The sequence below is a fragment of the Oikopleura dioica genome, chromosome PAR (assembly GCF_907165135.1).
Source record: "Oikopleura dioica chromosome PAR, OKI2018_I68_1.0, whole genome shotgun sequence".
Lineage (NCBI taxonomy): Eukaryota > Metazoa > Chordata > Appendicularia > Copelata > Oikopleuridae > Oikopleura > Oikopleura dioica.
In genome coordinates this window covers 2,239,019-2,260,776 of record NC_137293.1, presented here as the reverse complement: position 1 = coordinate 2,260,776, position 21,758 = coordinate 2,239,019, and the positions used below count along the sequence as shown (strand labels likewise).

Below are 21,758 nucleotides of genomic sequence, written 5' to 3'. Positions count from 1 at the left end.
GTGAAATAAATATTTGAGACAGAGAGTATCAGTTATTGCATCAAGTCTTGGCGGCGTTTTCTGAAACTTTGAAAATTCACAACTCAATTTTCAAGAAAGAAACTTAAAAAATGAAATCAGATTCTTGGAATTAGCTCAGAAGAATCCTTGTCCTCGTTGATTTCAGCCAATAAAACTTCTTTTTAACAATAACCATGCTGTTAAAATTGCTAATTCTACTGTTAGTCGATTTATGATCATGATTTGATTCGTTACTCGTTTCATGCAAAGAGTTACCAAGCGCGTTCAACTGTTTGCACTGTCTCTCAAACAAATTTTGGCATGTTGTGCATTTTCCTTGGAGTGTGATGTAGTCCAATCCCGCCTATGGGGCCGCCGACTGGAGTCACTGATCCGCTCATATCGCCTGATTGATTAGGAAGATTGAGACGCCGATTTCTCTGCATGTTGTTTTCTGCATTCGGAGTGTCCGTCCCGTTTTCAGGATTTCTTAAAGATACAGTCACTTGTTGTTGATGATTGTTTTGCTTACTTTTGGCGCTCAAGCTCGTCGTTATGAGTTTCTTTGCCAGACTTGACGGGGCAGTTGACTTCGAATGTTTTGTGGAAGGAAGCATAGTCAACCTTAAAATATTTAAAGCAGACACAGACCCTAAAGCTCACCTCATAGTAGGTTTCTGCTTGAAGAAGAACTGGTTCAAAGCGATGTCCCCAAAGCACTTCATCTTCAATGTAACTACTCCGCGCTTGGCAGGTCATTCCCGTCGCTTCCACCATTCCTTGAAACAAATGAGAAACAAGAAAAAAGACAAGACCCTACCCTCCAGAATGACGACAATTTCGAATTCCTCCCTTTGCAAACTCTCTTGGCTCATCTCCCAAAACGGCGATTTCTCGTCTATCGTATGCGAAATCATCAGCGGCGTGACGAGGAATAACCGATCATCTCCTGTGTCGAATCCGACCTAAAGAGAGTTCTAGAGCGCTTGAGAACTAGAAAAGCTTACGTTGAGGTCTGTTTGGTCGAGTGGCATAAACTCGCCTTCGGCAGTTTGGCGGGATTTGATTAGTTTGGCTCGGATTTGGGCCTCCACGATGTGGGAGTTTCGCAGATCTCCAACTCTAGAATTCAATTGACAGTAGCCATAATATGCATTTTTTACCGAAACATAAAAGTCAATTTTCCATCCCTCGTACAGATCACAGCATTCTTCGAAAACACGATCGTCTCCGTCCTTTTCTTTGGTTGGGAAATCTTTACAAACATACAGCCAACCATGAAGGCATCGACGATCGATCCAAGAATCGACTGGACTATCAACAGAAGAATCGCCTCTGGACATTTGTCGGTTATAACCCTCGTTCCATAGCCGATTGTCACTTGGGTTTCGATGGAGTAGAGAAAGGCCGCGGTGAAGGAATCGACTCCGTAGACACAGACCTCTGGGGTGATTCCTTCTGGCTTTTTTTCTAGAAATAATCGTTGATGGATTTGAACTTTATGATAAAAGGCAAAAAAATGAAAAAAAATGTTGATAAAAAATTGACATCGCATGAAATTCTCGAGAAAAACTCGACAATCGACACAAAGTTAGCTTTTCTTTTTTGTTAGTACCTCGGTAATAATGCATGTTTGAATGGTCTGAATAATATTTTGACATGATTTCACGACAAAATATGGGTTTGAGCGAATGGAAATTAGAGCAAATGAAAATTTGAAGTGAGCATACCTGGAGAACTGTTATTAGCGATTGGCGGTGGTGGTCCTCTGAATTCATATTGCGGTTCATAAAACTTCACCATCTCCATTTCGCAAGTTTCAGTGAGATCGTCGTACAGACCGGATAACTGAGTGGATAAAATGGCTTCGCGTATTGATTTGGTGAGGTCTGAAGATTCTTTGCATAGGCTTACTATCTTCTCCGAAATTTATGATTGGGGTAAGGGGGGCTAAGAAGAGCGGCCGTTTTTTGGGGGTTGAATAGTTTGGCCCTTTCCTTGATTGAACTGATCTATGCTAGTCTGGCACTCCGCAAACGAGACGTTCTCGAAAGCGGGATAATCTTGATAGTTGCTTTGTGGAATGGAAGGCATCAGTGGTTGAATGTCGTTGTGAATGAGCGCGATGGAGAACCAAATACAAGCGAAGAAGAACCACGAGAGCACGTAGCAGGAGCAGAATATCAACAAGTTCCAACGCCATTTTAGGTCCACCAGGGTGGTGAAAAGATCCGAAAAGTAGCGGTATTTTCCTTCTACGTTCCCGTGCTTTACATTGCATTGACCTTCAATGAAAGTTTAAGGGGTGCAACTCATTTTGTTTATCGGCGATTTCGCCAACAAAAACTCGCATATTGACTGTACCTTTTTTCGTGACGAAGCGCGTCTGGCGCCTCTTCTCTGAGCATTCAATATTTGACAAGCGCTTTTCGCCATTAGAAAGTGGAAGCGTACTATTGGATATTTGGTTCGTCGACAATTGTGATTCCAGCCGCAGTTGATCCGTCGCCGAGATGAACTTAATTATTTCGTGAAAATCAAATTTTTCTGCTTCAAAAAGATTCATTTTGAGACTAAAAAAACCGAAGATAGTCTATTTTCTACCCAGGATTGGGCTAAGAAGACAGTTATCTGCCGGTAGTATTGATTGAAATGTCTGATTTACAGATAGTAGATCATGTAAGATTATCTAAGAGTTCTGAAGATCCGAAGAAAGAACGATACCTTTGGAAGTCGTTGCCTCGGTGGACTTGGAGGCTGGACATGATTGACAACTGGCTCGTAAGTCGGCGTAGGTTCTTCGACAATCGGTTCTACAGTAGTCCCTGTTGGATCCAACGGCGGTGGCGATACTCCTTTCACTACGGTCTCATCTAATTGAACTACTGTTTCCATCTTAAAAGGGGCCCTTTTAGCAATCAGCTGATAATTTGAAGCAATTTAATTTGCTCAGTCAAACTTCTTCTTTCAACTTACATTTTTGCTCAGTTCTTTCTCTTCATGTTCTGAAGAGACATCATTAAGTTTGCATTTCGTGGGCAGCACATTCTCTGAAGTAATTCATTTTCAAAAAAGAAAGGATATGTTTTGGTATTGAGGATATGATAGCCAAAATCGATGTTCATCCATCGCTTTTCCTAATTACAGTTTTCGACAGAGTCAGTTCACTTCCATGAATATTTGAGCGTACTCCATTAGTGCAGAATGATAATGACTGTGGTTTACAACCTCCCAAGCACGTTATTTAATAAAGCCGGATTTGAAATTAAGAAGCACAAAGAAATCCTTATCTTTGACAAGTTTTATTGACGATATTTGTTGAATAAGTTGGATTTCAGGACGAGAGTCACTGAAGGTCCCTTAATCTCCTTGTACTTGGAGATACCCCGAACTTTCAATAGTGAAAATGATCATCGTAATCTCTGCTTTTCAAAAATATATTTAACAGCGTATATCTTCCTATGCACAGATTAATGTCAAATAATCAGTGATCTCTCTTAGATTATTTTTAGTAAAACTTGGCCTTGCATTTGTCTGACAAGCAGACATCTAAAACAGTTGTTGATACCGGTAAAATAGGCGCATTCTTGACGCTACTTTGTCCTTGCTACAACTGTCCGACTAAAAACTAAGTAAGGGCCAAGGTCAATCAGTAGCTCCTGTTTAACTCATGTCTGTTCTAAATTTTTGATCGAATCAAGTAGCGGTCAGACGATTCTAATTCTACTTACTCTAATTCTTTTTTGTTTCTATTACCGAGTTTTATAAAGTTTAATTGCGAAAAAGGGGATGAACCGGGTTTTTGTATATAAAGCAGATAAAAAACGCTTGGAAAGGCGACGATTGATGATTAATTATTCAAAAAATCGATCAACTTGAAACCAATTCGTCGATTGTACTCAATTTTTTGTTACGCACGCTCTCTATTTTCTGATCCAAAATCCTCCAAAACGACTTAAAAAAGAAGAAGCTTACTTCATTCAGAAGAAGGTACTCTCTCTCTCTTCTACAACTTCCTCTTTTTTCGGGGGTTTTCTTCTATGATTTCAATCGGGTTCTTTTTTCTCTGTGAAGTTGGTGCTTCTGTCTGCTCGTTTTTTAAAACTGCGTAAGAAAACGGATGAGTCCCTTTTAATCGTGTCAGAAAAAACAATGCAAACGTATGGTCACCATCTGTCAATTCAAGTTTCAGATTATTTTCGGATAATTTTTATCATTTGATATCGAAAAAAATATCTTTTAAATTGATTTTTGAGGTTTTATTTCTTCATCAAAATAAAGAAGGAGCCATAAATGACCAAATGATTATTCTGAATAGCGTTTTTTCAATGAGAATGTCTGATTTTCACAATAAAAGACGTTTTTCAATGAAAATGTTAATGCAACTGACTCGCTTTCTATATCAAAAAAAGGGGTTATCTATATGATTCATCCCCGCATAAAATTTATATTATAAAAACTCATGATTTTTTCTTCTGAAACTTTCCTTAGTCTCTTTTTTCGAAAAGACTCTCTATCGTTCAAATAAATCGTTTTTTCTGTGCTTATTTTCGCAAAGACGGGTTATTCCTCTCAGATATAAAGCCACTCAGTTGTCAGAGAAGAAAGGAGACTTGTCGCTTAAAACAGTCGCAAAAGGGAGCAAAATTGAGTATCGCGGCGCAGTTTGCAGGAGAAAACCGACGCCGCATCAAAAATTCAGAAAACCTGCCCGAGGACAAAGCACCCTCGCCCAATGGCAATAAAAAACAGAAGAAAAGAAGAACCGAATGAAGAAGAAAACAATCTGATGAGAATCTGACGCGACAATGGATTTTCTTGACAGATTGCTCTAGAAACAATCTGCTGCACCGCTTATTCAAGACTCGACGCATGCAAATGAGTGGAGCTGAGTAAACTTATACCGATTCTTACAGTCAAGTGACAAACAAATACCAATTAAACTTTTCTTCAGACGCCAATAACAAGCATCAGTTTTGGTGGCCGTCCAATGAGCTATTTCCCACCCACGCACTTTTAGAATTGCGTGGGCGATTTCATGACTACTGATTGGTTGGCCCGAAAGCATTCTTCGTATTGGCTAGAAATCTCAATCAATGGATTCGAGATTTTTGAACTAAGTTGATCTTGATGAAGACGTTCTTGGAGCAATAGATTCGATCAGAAAATTCTGAGTCTTTTTCAGCTCAATAATACTTTTTCCTCAATTCTACTTAGTTTGGCTCAGCGGTAAATCTTCAACTAATACATCCAGAAAATCAATCTGCTTTTACCATGATGCCGCTGCTTCCTCATCACAAGATAAAAGCCAGTAATAAGCTACTCTTAATATAATCCATTGAGATAATACGTAGCTCATAAAACATGCAAAATGACTACGGGTACGGGTTTTTTTGTACCCCAATGCGTATCTGATAGTAATTTAGCGAGCATGATTAACAATTCATGAGCAAGAATCTGAAAGCTGAAATAATTTAAAGATTAAGAAAAAAAGTGAGTTGGCACTTCAAATCAGAATAAATAAATTTTTGTTAGACCCTTTACTCTTAAGTTTTTAAGCATAGAGTTAAGGTTAGGGTTAGGGCGTTAATTTTTATTGGAATAAACTGACTCTGTCATAGGTTCTTACGAGAGTCTATGGGCTATAGTCTATAGCCTATAGACTATGGCGACCCTCCATAAAATATGGACCATAAATTATGGTCCATAATATCTAGTCGACGATCTTGGTAAAGCTCGTCTTAATTGAGTTGAAACTAACCAGAATAAGAAGCATGGCTAGGAGAGGTGCGCGCAGTTGGCGACTGCGGCGGTATGTCGATGAGCGTGGCGGAGTCGACCTCAATTGCGCTTGTCAGGTGGGGGTTGGAAATGACTTCCGAAGACTCGTATGCCGATGGGGCCAGGCGAACACTCGACCTAGGAATGAATTCAGATAAAGCGACCCCTTCTAATGATAAAATTCAAATTTGGTTCTCAATTATAAGCGAGTTAGAAACAGAAAAAATCGAATTTATATTACCAACCTTTTGAAGTGAACAATCTAAGTAGACTGAAATGACTCACTTTGAAGGTAAATTAAATTTGGTTTTCTTCTAATTCCTTTTTTGTTATCTCTTTTATTCGAGTATCTCTGTTAAAATTTTGATTTTTGGCCTTTGATTAAGTTTAATTTTGATAAAAAATGGCTGGATAGATTGAGTTTTATATAAAGAAGGACGTTATGAGACACGTTTTGGCGTGGATTTTCGATCCACGGGGCGGACTCCGGGACCTGTGGGATCGATTCAGACTCCGACTTACTTGGTCGATATCGGCGGGTCATCGGCAAAAGGGATCGCCGCATCGCCACCGTCCACCTGGCACAGGAGAATATTCGTCAGAGGGCGAATCTTTTTCTTCCTGAACATTCGAGTTAATAAGTTATCAAATATTTTCACAAGTTAAAAGAGAAATTAAGCAAACTCATCATTAATAAAGTTTTTGCGAACTTTGCTTAAATATGATAAAATTGGATATCCAATATTATATTTATTACAAATCAAACTTGCAGTGACTTATCATTATTAATTATTTATAAAATTAATTCTCCAATTCAATTTTTACAAGTGCGCACCGTGAGCATTCGATTTTTTATGATCATCAAAGAAATCTATCAAGAAAAATATAAATTATTCGTAAAATCCAAAGTTTTATGGTGCCCCCTGAAAAAACCTTGTGTCAGAAAGGCTCGTCAGCGATGCTCGCCTTTTTTCTTCGGTCGACATTCATCAGCTCATCGGCATTATGTTTCTTTGCCGTACTCTTCGTTGTTTTCAATCAATCTCTCTTTGATTTTTTTTCTTTTTTCCGATCTCTTGTTTTCTCGTTTTCTTCTTTCTTTGTCGTTGATGGCTTGAACACGAGCGCAAGTAACACAATCTAAAAAGCGGGAAAAGATCAATCCCAGAAAAGTAGGAAGGATGATTTTAATTACTCTCGGGAGATGGGGCTCCTTGTGGGTCTCCTATTCGCGTACAAAATGCAACCTTTGCGGATAAAGCCGAGCCAAGGTCGAATTATGAAGATCAAGTGATTTGAAGGCTGATTGGAACTTCCAATTTCACCTCAAGAGGAAATTGATAAATATGGCCATTTATCTCTCTTTAGATAAAGGCGCATGTTTCTACAACTGTAGCCCTTTTTTTCAACTTCTATTTTATCCCAAAAAGACACGACTAAAAACTTTCAAAGCGCTTTAGAAAAAAGTTAAAAACAAATTACAGGATGAGGGATCGTCGAGTGTGCTACCCGGCCATTATCAAAAATTTATCCACGACAAAGTGCCTTGACACGAAACTCAGGTGTACTTAAGTTCTGTCAGGCATGTTTTTTAAACGTCCTGGTGCTGTACTACCGGGAACAGTAGAGTTGAAGGAAAAGAAAAGAGCAGTCTGGTTTCGAGCTTCCTGAACCTAAATTTTAATCTGGTATTAGGGTTAGGCCCTAACCATTAGGGTAAGAATTAGTCTAAAAACTGGGGTTAGGGTAAGGGTTACAACTAAGGTTAGGGTAAGGTGCCCCTAAAAAATCTTCATCGAAATCCAGCTCTGTGAAAAAATACAGTATCTCGAAACGGTCGGAAAAAATTATCTTTGAAGCTGCGAAGCGATGCCCTGAGGCGAGTGAGTGGAGTCAATCACCTCCTGCAAATGAAGTGGACAACGGCTGGAAATTGACAACTCATAAAAGAAACATCCAAGATGCGTACGCGTACATAATAAATCGCATATAAAAGGGAGAGTCGAAACAAGTTTGAAAACTAATTACACGTGATACACGGGCGCGGGGCTGATTGCCGTCATATGCTCGCTTTAGCTACAGTAGCGTGACGAAAATAGAATTTTTAAAATTGAAATCAAAGATGAAGATGCTCAATTTTCCAAAAAAAATAACGCTTCTTAGTAAGAAGTTCTTACGAAAATTTCGAAACTGAAAAAGAAAAAATAGATAAGAAATTTTTCCTTTTCATAGATTTTTTTTCTAGAATAAAAAAATGAGTTTTTTGATCGACAAATTTGTGTCAAGGAATCTTTTAAAATCCAATTATTAGCAAAAATATTTTTTAATAATTTCCCAAATATTCAATTTTATAAGTTCATATTTCCAATTTTCTCGTCAAATTGAAATGTATACGGTATCTCCGATTGAAAATCCAACGTTTTTCAACGTCTGCTTTGGCTCATCAAAAATGCTCAATTGTCATCTGACGACATGCCGTTGACATGCCCAGTTGACGGAGAAATCTCGAATATTGCAATGAGGCTTCGTCGCTTCTATTCTGAACTTCTCGATTTCCGGTTTCGCTGACTTTCTCGTTCGAGTTGTATTTTGCGGTACTCTCTTTGAAGCGAGTGGTATTCTCTTAGAATTATTGACGTTTTGTCCCTCACATCGTCAATTCCTTTCCAGACTCGGGCGCAAGCTAATCGATTTTTCTCATTACTCACAAATGCTTTGCTTTATTAGCCGAAAATACTAAAATGCGATGAAGAAACCTTTCCAAAAGAAAGAATAGCGGCTTTAATGGCCTTTTTCGAATAAATAAATTATGCTAAAATACAAAAAATCTCCATCAAAAAATCAAAAATGCGAGCGTCCTCTATAAAGTGTTTTCTTATTTTAGAAAAAGGGTTCGAAAAAGTGATTCTGACAAGAAAAAAAGTTGGTCGAAACGACAAGTGTTCTTTGGAATTGTACTGGACCTGTCGGGCGTGTTGGACCGCCAGAAGACAGGCGTTAATATTCACGGCCGAAACATGCATGATAAATGTACAATGTACATCAGGACATGAAACAGGACGTTTAAGATATATCAGACTTTCTGATTACAGTGACATAGGTATCAAACATAGGCTCAAAAAAAAAGATTAATCCTTTTGTTTTATTATTTTTTGATCAGTAGATGAAGTTCATGGCCAATTTTAATAAAAAGTTATAGTGGGCTTTGTAGGGGAGACGCTCGTTTCGTGTACCAATTGGAATTCGAATACCAAAATTGGTATTCAAATACCAAAATTGGTATTCGAATACCAAATTTCCTAGGAAAGCCCAAATTTGACGCAGCTAAAGAGAGCCTATGCGCTTCGCGCCTGTCTCGAAGGAAACTTTGGGAGTGGTTTAGTAGTTTTTTCAAGGAAAAAATATGATCTGGGAGAAAAATTTGGTATTGGAATACCAAAAATTGGTATTCGAGTACCAAAAAATTTTGGTAGACGAATCGAGCGTCCCCGCTTTGTAGCGCATGATCTTGCGGTGACGCTTGGCGCCGCCCTTGCCAAGACCTTTGCCTCCTGCTCCTCGTCCAGACATTTTCGGTTGTTCACAAAGTTTGATGTTTGTGAGTAGTGGACTGCCTCGGTCTTCCAGCGTATTCATGTCAGTGTTCGTGCGGTGTGGGAGACAACCCTGCTTCAAAACCCTGGTAGAATTGAAAATAATAGATATTAGTTAGATTTTTCAACGATGAATGTTATAAAATTCATAAAATTATAAAATTTACAATATCATTATGGTGTCATAAACAAACTTGTTCCATTTTTCAATACTTTATCCCAAAAGTAACCGAAGTTTTCACATCCTAATTATGATTCACACACCCTCCGAAAAATCTCACTATTCACATGTTAAAACTCGATACTCTTCGAAATCATAATGGCGGTTATTTACCCTGAATATAAAGCGTAGTCACAATCCGTGTTGTCTGTTCTTTGTAAGAAATAAAAGTGTGACAACGTGAGTGTAAGATGAACTGTATCTCTTTGCTTCTCACAGGTAAGCGTTTTCATTCAAAATATAAAGGATGAAACAGGATCTTCTCGCCAAGACATCAATTTTGTTCAGCTTTGGCCGCCGCTGAGCTTACTCCTGTTCAGCAGAAGCAAGTCCAGCGAGCCATCAAGATCCGCCTCAACCAGGAGATTCAGAAGTTTCATCGAGAGCGAATGCGAAACTCCTGGTTATACAATGCCTATTGATTTCTTCGTTTTTCTGCAGCTATTCAGCTCGAAATAAACTTTGCAATTTCAAAAATTTTCATGACAATGTTTCAGGCACAATAATCAGGTGATACTTCGAAAAGAACAGGAATGTGACTGCTAACAGTGTTTCCAATAATTTCATGGTGACTTAGCATATCTCCTTGGAAATCAAGCCGCTCGATTGTATGTAGATATTCGAGACCGGAGACGATGAAAATTGAGTTGTTGATCATTATTGCCGATTCCCACCAGTCAGCCTTAAAATTATTTGTTATTTTGAGAACGAATTTTTGACGGTTACGTTTTTAAGGTTGCCAATTTGATTCCACATGTCGTTTTGAAGGAGCCAAATTGTTGTTTGCGGAACATAAATTCCATCGTCAAATCTTCGCCCTCCCGCCAACAAGAGACCTTCACTTGGAAGGCCGATCAAAATATGACTGTAGATTTCGCTAAAAAATGTTTATGAATGAGAAAAAATAATCAAAACCTCGGAAAATCGGCTAAGGAAGACCAGCCAGAAGAGCTCAAAGTCTCCACCTTTTTCGAATTGTCACTGGTTCCTTGACCTCCAACAGTTGTTGGTTGTCCTTTGTAGAAGCCTAGTTTCCCTCCACGATGGTTGAAGATGCTCGCATCAGTGTGAACTGATGTTGTTGAATCGAAGACTTCGCAGTTTTTGTCCTCGTCATCATCAAAGCAAATTAATGCTTTACTTTCATTTTCGATAGAGAGTGCTGCCGATCCAGCCCAAAATCTTTTTTGTAATCGTTGAGGCTGTTCTTTCCATTCGCATCCTTCTAGTTTCGCAATCTTGATTACATCATTTGAAAATCAAGGGATTTTTCAATACCTTTTGAAAGTCCGTCGCTCCTCCGAAAATGTAGAGCTCGCCTTTGACAAGAGCATGAGGTGCGTATTTAATGTAGTCGTCTGACGGTGCGGTTATTTTCGCTCCTGTTTTTGTCAATCCATCGAAGGAAATCGAGAAAGCGTCGATTAAACTGTAGCCCATGACCAAGAGAAAACGCACCGGACAAATTTCATTGTCGCAGTTGATACATCCTTCTTTGCAGTTGATTCCACATGGACAATTGTCAAGGCAGACTGAGAAAAAATCAAAATTGACTCCTTTCAGTTACTCACATTGGTACTCTCTTTCGCAAATGGATTGACAGTATTCAGTTTCACAAAGGAGACGACATTTGTTGTAATCCACTCGGCAAAGACCTTCGCATTCTGATTGCAAGTCTTTGTCACTGAATTTATGATAAGGAAAAGTACTGATATTTGAATAAGAAAAAATTGCCTCGATAAAACTTACGGGCATTCTTCATTCTCGCGAGAATTCCCTATAGTTTCGAAATTTTTCATAGTGAATTCTCCGGGTCTAGCCCTAAAACTACAATCAGCATGGAGTAGTTCTGCGGAAAATATGAATATGCTAGATATTCTCATTGTCGAATCGAAAATTGTTGCAGTGAAGTTATTCGGGACGAAAAGATGCTTATTGCTTGACAAATATTGCCAATATTATATTGGGCATGCATTTCAAGACGGCCTGGTATTCAAATCTTTCATTTGTCTGAAATTCATTCCTCCAATCTTTGGCATCAAAATTTCTTCTGCTAATGCCCATTGACTCCAACAACAGAGACTTTGCTGCAAAAAAAATTGCAAAATTTGGTGAAATTTTGCAAAAAAAAATTATCTTGGGGAGAACACCTTGATTTCCTTGTTTTATTGTTCTGTCAAAAGTATTGTCCAGTAGAAAATATATAACAGGGTTTTCACATGTGTTTGTTATGATAGTGTTTAAATATATATTTATATAAAAGTTGATCTCAGGAAAGAAAATGATAGATTTGCTATATTCACAAATGTTGAAAAAACAATTTCAGTCTTGCTTATTATTTGTCTGTGCAGAATGAATGGCAAAGGAGAAAAGTGAAAGAAAATAGATAAGAGTAGAAATAATAATATTTTAGTGTTTAACCGCCAACTTGAATCGGACACTCCACTTTTCCGGTTTCAAGGGTAAGGGCGAATGCGAGGAAAACGCCATAAAGAATGAACATTCCCGCTCCAAGACCTTTCGTCATGCGCCACTTGTAGCAGGCGATTCCGGAGAAGACAGCAAGCAGCATAATAAAGAGCTGAAAGAGAAAGTTTTTCTTCAAAAACGCGAAAAAGAGGACTTACAAGTGAGATATTGCAGACCATTCCTTCCGATCTCACTTGAACGGGTACTCCAGCATCAATTGCCGTGCGAATCAGCCATGGCAATGGTAGTCCCACTGTGATGTCAAAGATATTCGACCCTGAAGATTTGGTCAAAACATTTATTTATTCATTTGCGCTTGAAAACAAACCTATACTGGATGAAACTGCCATGTCTCCAAGACCCTTTTTCGCAACGATAACAGACGTGATCAGATCGGGTACGGATGTTCCAGCGGCGAGGAAGGTTAGACCCATGACAGGAGGGCTTATTCCAAAAGCTCCTCCGAGAACGTCAGCCCACCAGACCATCAGATAACTAGAAATAGTCAAAACTTGCTGCTGCGGCGGCGAGTACCTGTAAACAGCAATCCACAAGATAGAATTGATGAATGTAACGACCACCCATTTCTCCTTTCCAGGTCGTCGAACATCAGGGACGACGAGATAGAGAGGCCCGGTTATTGGTAAGAGGAAGAGGTAAATGGCCTGCTTTTTCCAGTCGCCTTGGGGCCAGGACATGTCGAGAAAATCGGCATCCTCTTCACTGTCGTTGGAAACGTTGAGCGTCGTGTCTGAGACTTGATTTCCTCCAGCTGAGACGGGAGGGACAACGGAGAGAGTACCATTTGCGTGTCCGTTTCCATTTTGTTTTCTGAAAAAAAATTTGAATAAATGATTTTGTTGAGGAAAAAGACTTACTCTTCAGAAATAGCAGGCATTTGTTGAGCATTCTCGGCACCATTGCTAGCATCCACGGCAACAGAAAGACTTGGAGCTGAAAAAAGGACGTTGAAATAAATAAGAGATGAAAAACAACTTACCATTGGCAGTGAGTTTGTCCGTTGAAAGAGTTCTTCCTGCTTGCTGATCACCGGGCTATTCACATTGTGTGTAATATTTAATTTTTAATACGACGCTGAACCAAACATGGCCAGTCACGTGCTTAGACTTCTAAATCAATTTCAGACGGAGTCAAAAAAGAGTCAACCCAAAAGGGTTAAGATTTTTGTTTTCCCTTTTCGAGGAGATTGACTCTTCCTTGATTTCAATATGAAAAGAACCTCCGCCTGAAAATGACTCTTAATATTTACCAAGCTAATATAGGTATATTCAGACTCATATATACCAAAATACGCGAATAAATGTGCGCAGAAAAGATAAATGAATATATAAAAGATGCGAATAACTGAAATTTTATAACTTATTTCTTTTCATCATGCGTTTTTTTTTGTGAATTCAGCCACTTGTCCTGCATAGTGGCTTGATTTCTATCACAAGGGATAAAATACACTTTCACGTGAATAAATGATTTTCAGGAAAAACAAATTGAAATATTCCGGTACATTTTCGAATATTTCTACAAAATATTTTTTTCGTTCTTTTCGAAAAAGAGGAGAAAGGTGGGCGAAGTTATCAGTCGGGCGGGACACCCTAATGCCTTTGCGAGGGACCCCCAGTAGGTACTGCTAGTTCCCTATTACAGGACCCCTTACAGTCATTTCCGATCGATAACTCCGCACCACCAGGAGAAATCGTGCGAATCATAACGGAATTTTTCCTCGCTTGAAAAAGTTCTAGTTATGAAAAAAGGAAAAACGGGCTCGAGACAATTTTTGGAGTTAAGAAGATTTGGAGTAACAAAATCTGGAGCAACCGAAATTTTCAAACCGATTTTTAAGGGTGTTAAGGGCCTCCCGGCCCCTCAGACCCTAGCGAAAACCCGGCTTTGGGCCCGGGCTTTCTTTTGACCGAGTCAGATACCCTTAATTATGACTTTAACACCCTTAAAAATCGGTTTGAAAATTTCGGTTGCTCCAGATTTTGTTACTCCAAACGTTCTTAACTCCTGAAATTGACTTTTGCCGAAAAACGAGAGCATCTGTGAGTGCTAACGAAAAGCGTGAGTTTGTATTTGGATCCCTTTTTAGAAGGCGGCTGCCAGCTTCTGGTGCGTCTCACCTTTTGCGCTCCGCTCTGGCCGTTGATTTCATCCATCGTTTGGGTGCGCTCGAAGGCCTGACGCGTCAGACGCGGGTTATTCACCTTCATCAGGGCTCGCATTGAGCAGTTTCTACGGCAGCGCAGATAACTTGCGTTTTTCTGTCTGTGAAACGTAGATAGCAAAAAATATTAACCGATGAATTTTGTAATAAAATTAAAATAAAAGGATAAAAAATGATGTTTTTTCCGCGAAAACAGTGTGATCTTTCGCTCACACTAATTCTAAAGCCGATCAAAAGCAATAATGCCTCGTCTTAGCATGCTTAATTCATCCCCCTTCAGTTTTAAGAGGATAAATGAAAGCGAGAAATTTGTAAAAAAAGCTTGATTTCTAAAATACAACATTAACATTACAGCTACCTGCTACTTTAGGTATCCAAAGCTACGATTTAAAAAATAAAATGAGTAGAATTTTCTATCTAGCTTAAAACTTCTTCAGAGACTTGTGCGAGCGTCAAAAGTTTGACGTCGGGCGTCGCTCCATCATCATTATTTTCTTCATCCTGTGACAAACATTGTTGATTAAAAAATATAGAAAAAGGAAGTGATCATATCGATTTTTGATTTGATTAAACAATGATTTTCGAAGCTGAAAAAGCTTGGAAAATCTTTGTTTTTTGCTTGTTTTTGGTCGAAAAAGTCTCAAAAATGCCTGAAATTTCTTCCCTACAAGAGGGCTCCCCTTAATAAAGCCCTGCTCATAGGTACTCTTCCTTGATTTCAACAACCAAAAACAGCAAATAAATCAAAAATCAAATAAATAAAAAAAATCTTGCGAGCGGGTCGGGTATACATTTTTCACAAAGCCTACATGTAAGCTACCCCCTTAACTTTAAAAGAATCAATGAATAAAAAAATTCTCGATTTTAGAATGATTGAAAACAACAAAGAAATGGACAAGTGTAACAAACATTTGGGGACATGAAATATTCAAAAGTGGCTCTTTGTTTTGACAAGATCTGAATTTTCAGAATATTGATTCTTGAAAAAAAATATTGAAAAGGCCGGTTCTGATATTGAAATATAACCGCTTTGAATATTTCATCAGAAAATAAGACACAAAAGAAAATAACGATGAAAATAAATGATGGATGGATTTCAGGAGTTTGAGGAAAAATTGAAAAGTGGCAAAAGATGGAAATGTTCACTTTTGCCCCGAAAAAAAATTAACCTCCTGGAGCATTTTGGCCAAAATTTTGCAGAACTTGAAATCTTAGGTGGTCTATTACGGGGTTTCTGAGGATGGGGGTAGCTTACCATAAATTACCTTCCCCCCCGACTTAACGAATTTCGACCAACCAAAACTCAGATTGCTTGCATAAACTTTGGCAAACATGTTCCAGGGGGTTAGATAGAAAAAAGGGAGATAAATGAAGTTATAAATGATGAGTCTGAAATATTATCTTATTGAAAAATATTCAAATGGATGGTGACTTATTAATAATTATGATGATAGTGATGATTACAAGATAGTGCGTGCGTTGGTTAGCTCATTCTAGCGCCCGATTCCTTCAACCTGTTAAAAGCGTAGTTTGTCCTCTCGTCATTCTCAGCCGGGTCCAATGAGTGGATCATGAGATTGAACAGTCCGCTCTGCGAAAAAGGGTGAAAACGAATCAATTTCGTGGACGCGATAGTTAATTTGAGTTTTGGTTGAAGCAGAATCAGGCTTGCCTGCTTGGAATTATGAGCTGAGAAATCTCAAAATATGATTTTTCTGATCACCATAGAATCTTATTTTTCTAATTTATTTTACTGTGATTTTTCAACTCAAAATTCCGTTGCGCGGGTTAGTGAAACAATTGATTAAACATGAAATTTTTGATTAGATGATGATTTTCCGATTTTGTCAAAAATTAATGCTTTTCTAGAGCATTGATTATTTCAACGATTAGATGATTCAAAGATACAGTCCAAAATGGAACATTGACAAAATATGGTGTCACATGGCATGCCCTGAGAGGAGTTATGCTTTTACTGATGGTCTCTTTTTTTTCTCGGCCACTTTGTTATGTAAAATTCATAAGAGCTGGTTTGATGAAATGAGGTGGAGGTCGAGCAAAATTGATTCAATTTTGCAAGAAAAAAGACGGAATAGATATTGGGTTAAATTGAATTTATGTTCACTTTTAGCCATTTAAATTCTTGATGCACATTTTGTATGGATGCTTAACTTTAAAATGGCTCTTTGTTTGTACAAGCAGTTCGAGAAATCTAAAATTCAAATCATCAAGAACAAAAATCTGATTTCAGAAAAGATTGACAGAACCATCAAAAACTTACGAATGATCCGCTCCTAAGTGGCCGAAAAATAAACTTATGAAAAACTGACAGTCGAAATTTCGATCTCGAAAATTTCAAAAGTAGGAATTTCCTACTTTTAATCATGAAAACTCACGAAAATCGCGGGTCACTTTTTTGACGATGATCGAAGGTTACTTTTCAATCATCAAAAATCCTAGCTTTTAGAAAAGGCGCGAATGATTTTTTTGAAAACAACAAAGTAGATTGTTGTTTCGTCGTTGCTGACTGTTTGTTTTCTGTTTTGTTTCTTTGTATACCCGAACGCAACGCAAGGCGCGAAAAGTGAGAGCTACCCGCTGCAGGTGCGCCACGTGACTCTTTGCCAGTTTCCACCCTGGATGAAAGCCACCACCGGAGCTTGGCGCCGGTGCTCCTACTTGATCGTGATCTGAAATAAGGGAAGTCAAAATTAAACTCATTCTATTTTACCAAATTAAGAATTAAGGGTGTAAGCATCGTTAAGTTTTGTCTGAATTACTTTGGTCAATTCTTACCTAACGATTTCGACACTTGTTCTTTGCTTGCTTCCTTCGTTGGATCGCCATTTTTGCTAACCTCACCATCGGCAGGACAAACCTAGGAGCAAACTCAAGTATTCAGCTTTCAAAATTAATCACCGCTGAAGTCTGTGGCCACTTTTAATTTTTAAAATCGCTGCTTTCACTAAACTCGAGTGTCACTAACGTCATCGTTGCCTTTTTTTCGGTACTGTATCTTACTGGATAAAACAACTCGAAATACAGTAAGTAGGCAGACGTATTCTATCATGAACTCTCTAGTAGAGTATTTTCCTAGATATACATAAACTTGCGAAGAGGGGATTTTTAGACTAATCCAAATCCGCCGGGTTTCTTTGGATGAACGTACCTTCACAGAAATGGATTCGGTGCTGGTTCCTCCCTTGCTCAATTTTGACTTCACCAATTTCTCCACTATGACGTTGTACTTCATGAAGATGACATAGGCAGCGTAGCAGATAAGAAGGAGCAAGGATTCCCACCTAGAAAGAGAGCCTTAGTTTCGAGTAAAAATCTGTAAGCCAAGTTTGTTCTTAAGGGATATTCAAGCTTCTGATTGGCTAGTGCAACAAATACACGAATTTTATTGGCTGAGAGACAATTCCATGTCTACTAGACAATTCTGGAAGAACTGTAACTACCAGTCTATTAGTTAAATAAAATATTCGTTCATTAATGCAAACTCAGAGTACTAAATCCAATATGTCACTAATAACAGCTCTGACAAAATGCATATGTCTGCATACAATGAGTAAAAACAACGCCTGCTGCATAAAATGCTTGAATAATTTACCAATCGATCTTTGTGTCCAAGAAAGCATAGATCAACACGGCTAACGAGATGATATAAAATGTACAGTCGCGGAACAATGGCCACCACGTGAGCTTATATGGTTTTGAAAATAAGCCTTCTTGCTTTGTTTTTTTCTATGACTTCAGGTTGTATGAAATTCTAAGAGCGATTAAGCAAAACCATTCCTGGAGAATTTCTTTTGAAAATAAAGCACACATTCCAATAACAAATAACACATTAAATACAGCTGATCCGACGATAGTTCCGATCCCAACATCAGATTTGGCAAAGAAGACACCTTAAATATTATCGACAGTTTAAACTGTAAAAACCTATAAAAAGCCCCCTGCCAATATTTCAATCTTATGCATATTGAAATGGAGCGACTCAATAAACGAATATCGGGCTGAGTTTTGATTAAGCAAAACCTCTTTCTTTTGGTTAATTGGAGAAATCATTTACCGATGACACTTGTGAATAATTCCGGTGCTGAGCCGCCAGCGGCCATCATCGTCGCTCCTGCGACGTCGTCTGAAATCTTCATCTTCGTCGTCAAAACCTGAATGATTTATTAATCAAGAGTCTATCTTATTATCTGTTCAGTATATGAAATGCATTATTTATACTGCGAAGACTCGATAACAATTATTTTTATAATAGTAAATTTGTAAATTCAAGGGTTTTTGATTTGCTCGTGCAGAAAATACTTGAATTTGATTGGTTGAAGTCCTTTTTTGGGGCTGTTGAGACTTAAACCAATGAAAATCTAGTATTTCAGCTAAAACAAAATTTGTTTCTGATTATCAGTGACTGTTGTTGTTAAAAAATACAGTCATATTTACAGTACCTCAAGAGCAGGAACAAAAAACTCGTCACAGACGATCGCCAGCGCGCAGAACATATAAAACATTCCGAATGCGTACAAAATAAAGCCACCCTTGCGAATCTGATCAATCGTAAACAACGGGTCGGGGTAGGTGCCATCTGATTGCGCGATCGTCGTCGTTTCGTTTATCGTCGTTGCTCGCGGTGAAGCCGTCGTTGATGATTGCGGGTCGATGACTTCGGGTGTCGAGATTGACTCGTCCGTTGCTTGCCGGCGGACGCGCGTGGGGGAGGCATTAAGCTCATTTGATCTGAATGAAGATTTTAAGCTTTAACAGTCCTAGATCATGACACAAGTGGCCGAGCTCAATTTGCCCCTCCTAAACTATCAGCAGCAGAATATCAATAAAAGTCATAAAGATTAATCAAGCGCAGCTCTCCCAAAAAGTGGCAGATTGCTGATCCATCAAAAGTGTCAAAAAAGAAGCACGACAAGAGTTGAAACTGTCCCCAGAAAAACAACCATCTCGCCTTGCATAAATTTCCCGTGGGAGGGGAACTGCCTGACACCTGGTAATATTTCAAACGAGGGCAAAATTAAACTCTCCTTCAAAAACATTGTGATTCCCAAGTGGAAGGTTAATCCGTCAAATACAGTATCGACCACTCAAAAAAGGTGTCAAATTCAATTATTGGAGAATCAGACTGAAAGTCTTTTTTCTTCCTAGAAAAATTCTCTTTCGATATCAAGTCAATTTTCATCATTAATTATAACCGACAAGAAGATAAGTCAGAGAATCTGAATCTAGTCAGACAGCTTGCCTCTCCATTTTAGTTGACTCTAAATCAAGGGCAACATACTTTAGCTAAAGAAATAAGAAGCTCGCTTATATTTTACGTCAAAACCCTTGTCCGAAGAAAAGTCTCGTAAAAACGGTTTTCTGGAGCACTTACCTTTGATATAAAACTGCTAGTAACGTAACAAAGGCAATAAATTTCCAAACAAAAACAGCTATCCATCTCAGTGAGCCAGCTTCTCTCGCTGTTTTCCTGTATCCCATGGTATTCTCTGTCTTCTTTGTTCCGATTTCAGTCTCTCTAAAAAATGATGATCCATACTTCATTAACAACGCTTGATGAAATGCCAAAAGGAAAAAAAGGGGTCATAAAATCAGACCAATAAATAATTTTAAACTATTGTCTAGAAACATTTTCAGGGAAAACAGATAAAAGGTGCTTTTTTTAAATACCCCTGTCACCTCATAACTACGAGGCTGTAAAACCTTAGTCAGGATTTTCAACGCACGATTTTGCTTTTCGCCAAAAAAAAAATTTGAGAAATGAGTATTTTTTTTTAATTTATGCTGAAAAAATTTTTCGGAAATTTGATTGTTTCAAAATTTGACCAAAATTTTGGCCGAAATTTTCGCAATTTTTGCTAATTCGAAGCACCTCCGAATTATTTGCATCTCCTGTTTTCTTGTGATCAGATGGTTCAAAAGGGTCACAGTATTACCTTTTTTATAATGTCAATTTCGGTGCATGTGCTATTCTCTTTCACCAATTCTGTAAATTGTAAAATGACCGATGCAAAGATAGGTCAACGAGCTCAATCTCTTAGTGAGTAAATCTTTCAATCAATAACCCAACCAAGCGATTGAAATATATTAATTCCCCCTCAATCCATATATTGACAAAAAACCTGGCAATAATTTACAATAAAACAAAATTGACAATTTTACCTTTGAAACAGACTCTAGGTCGGATGTTTTCTACAGCTTTGCATGCCCTATGCGCGGCCTCAAATCTCGCTATCTTCGATTTTTTTCTAAAAAAATACTGTTTGTTCTAGAATTTTAAGCTTCGAGCGTTCTTCTAGTTTTTTGACCCACTTTTTCAACCCGACCTAAAGGGGTGATCCCCTTAAGATCTTTTTTTTACTTTCTGACCTCTTTTACCTCTTTCGTCTTTTAAAAGACTCGACTGTAATTAAAGGGATGATCCTCAAAAAGATCAAAAGCGAAGAAAAAGAGAGAAACGATCCACCTCTGGGAGCGAGATAAATTATTCCTCTTGACATTGAATGAAACTAATCTACTTCCTCCTCATTCCCTTCGCCAGTCGAAAAAATGGCTGAATTATTCATACTCTTTTTTCTTTCCTCGAGCTGGAATAAATAATCAACCCATGGTGAAGTGGGGGTGAAACAAGGTTAACCGAGTTTTGACGTTTTTTATTTGAATTTTTTAAAGTTAAATAAGGATTTTGAATGATCCTCATTATTCAAACAGATTTCGAAGTCGTTTATTTTATTGAAAAACATCAAGAAAACACCTTTATAAGCTGAATTAAATGAGAAAATTTCATTCAAAAGAAGGGTGAAACAAATTTATGGAAGTGACTTTATGAGTTAGGGTTATGATTGGCCGGAAGGCCAAATACAGCGATCTTATTGGTGATCGAAAAATGCACTTCCATAAATTGGTTAAGCCCAAAATTTGCTACAAGAAAGGAAATATTATTCAATCAAATCAACCGAATTTTATGGACTTACAAAATAGATTCTGAAGTTTCTATTTGATAATATTTGGCTTGACTGTTGCTTTGATGTGAAGACGTTTTTTTTCTTTCTTCTCTTTGAATTTTTTCTTTAAATTTTCCAATCTCTATTTCAGGAATCAAAAAAAAAGATTCCTAGTTTCTATTAGCTTCCAAATGAAAAATCAATGTTTGAATGGAAAATGGATTCTCTTAGGCGAATTAGGTGAGTTACTCCCTTCTTTGGATGAACAATTGCCTCAGGCGTGTGTCGGTCTGCAGGCGCATGTGCGCCCTCTATTGATTTTTAAAATCACTTCTTCCTCCTCCTTTTTTTCGCCCCGTGTTCCAATAGAAGGTGCCTCCAATACAATGCAAAAAAAACGCTGAAAACAAACAAATAAAAAAATTTTCTCATATATTTATTTCAGTGAAAGTGTTCAAAATCGGTCTGTTGGCCAAAAGGATTTCAAAAAAAAACATCCCGGTATCAATCAATTTTCTGTGGCATCTTTTGTCGATTTGAGTAGTCACAGC

The 21,758-nt window shown here is 38.1% G+C and overlaps 3 protein-coding genes across 4 annotated transcripts; all 3 read right to left on the bottom strand.

The window, feature by feature from the left end:
- Nucleotides 1–276: 276 nt before the first annotated feature.
- Nucleotides 277–3,048, bottom strand: LOC145703322 (G protein-activated inward rectifier potassium channel 3-like). Of its 2 annotated transcripts, XM_081780667.1 has the most exons (10): nt 2,977–3,048; nt 2,725–2,895; nt 2,365–2,518; nt 2,076–2,285; nt 1,164–1,443; nt 1,008–1,122; nt 821–965; nt 664–779; nt 533–624; nt 277–489 (listed from the first exon to the last, which is right to left on the bottom strand). In XM_081780667.1, the coding sequence occupies exons 2-10, from the start codon at nt 2,893–2,895 to the stop codon at nt 306–308; spliced, it is 1,467 nt and encodes a 488-aa protein (XP_081636793.1). In that variant the 5' UTR covers nt 2,977–3,048; the 3' UTR covers nt 277–305. The 2 variants fall into 2 exon arrangements, with proteins under 2 accessions (XP_081636793.1, XP_081636792.1); XM_081780666.1 differs by lacking the exons at nt 2,076–2,285; nt 2,365–2,518; nt 2,725–2,895; nt 2,977–3,048 and adding an exon at nt 1,731–1,896 and having other exon boundaries at nt 1,164–1,470.
- A 2,708-nt stretch (nt 3,049–5,756) lies between these two features.
- Nucleotides 5,757–6,917, bottom strand: LOC145701157 (uncharacterized). Its single transcript, XM_081778385.1, has 3 exons — nt 6,715–6,917; nt 6,304–6,402; nt 5,757–5,919 (listed from the first exon to the last, which is right to left on the bottom strand). Exons 1-3 carry the CDS (start codon nt 6,765–6,767, stop codon nt 5,757–5,759), a joined length of 315 nt encoding a protein of 104 aa, XP_081634511.1. The 5' UTR covers nt 6,768–6,917.
- Nucleotides 6,918–11,751: 4,834 nt separating this feature from the next.
- Nucleotides 11,752–21,404, bottom strand: LOC145701155 (sodium/potassium/calcium exchanger 2-like). The gene is made up of 18 exons (XM_081778383.1): nt 21,238–21,404; nt 20,426–20,511; nt 19,638–19,781; nt 18,706–18,994; nt 18,321–18,417; nt 18,026–18,156; nt 17,859–17,950; nt 17,415–17,547; nt 17,042–17,123; nt 16,841–16,935; nt 14,669–14,746; nt 14,202–14,348; nt 13,064–13,118; nt 12,942–13,017; nt 12,598–12,894; nt 12,392–12,558; nt 12,222–12,340; nt 11,752–12,175 (listed from the first exon to the last, which is right to left on the bottom strand). Exons 3-18 carry the CDS (start codon nt 19,742–19,744, stop codon nt 12,011–12,013), a joined length of 2,130 nt encoding a protein of 709 aa, XP_081634509.1. The 5' UTR covers nt 19,745–19,781; nt 20,426–20,511; nt 21,238–21,404; the 3' UTR covers nt 11,752–12,010.
- Between the last annotated feature and the right edge of the window lie 354 nt (nt 21,405–21,758).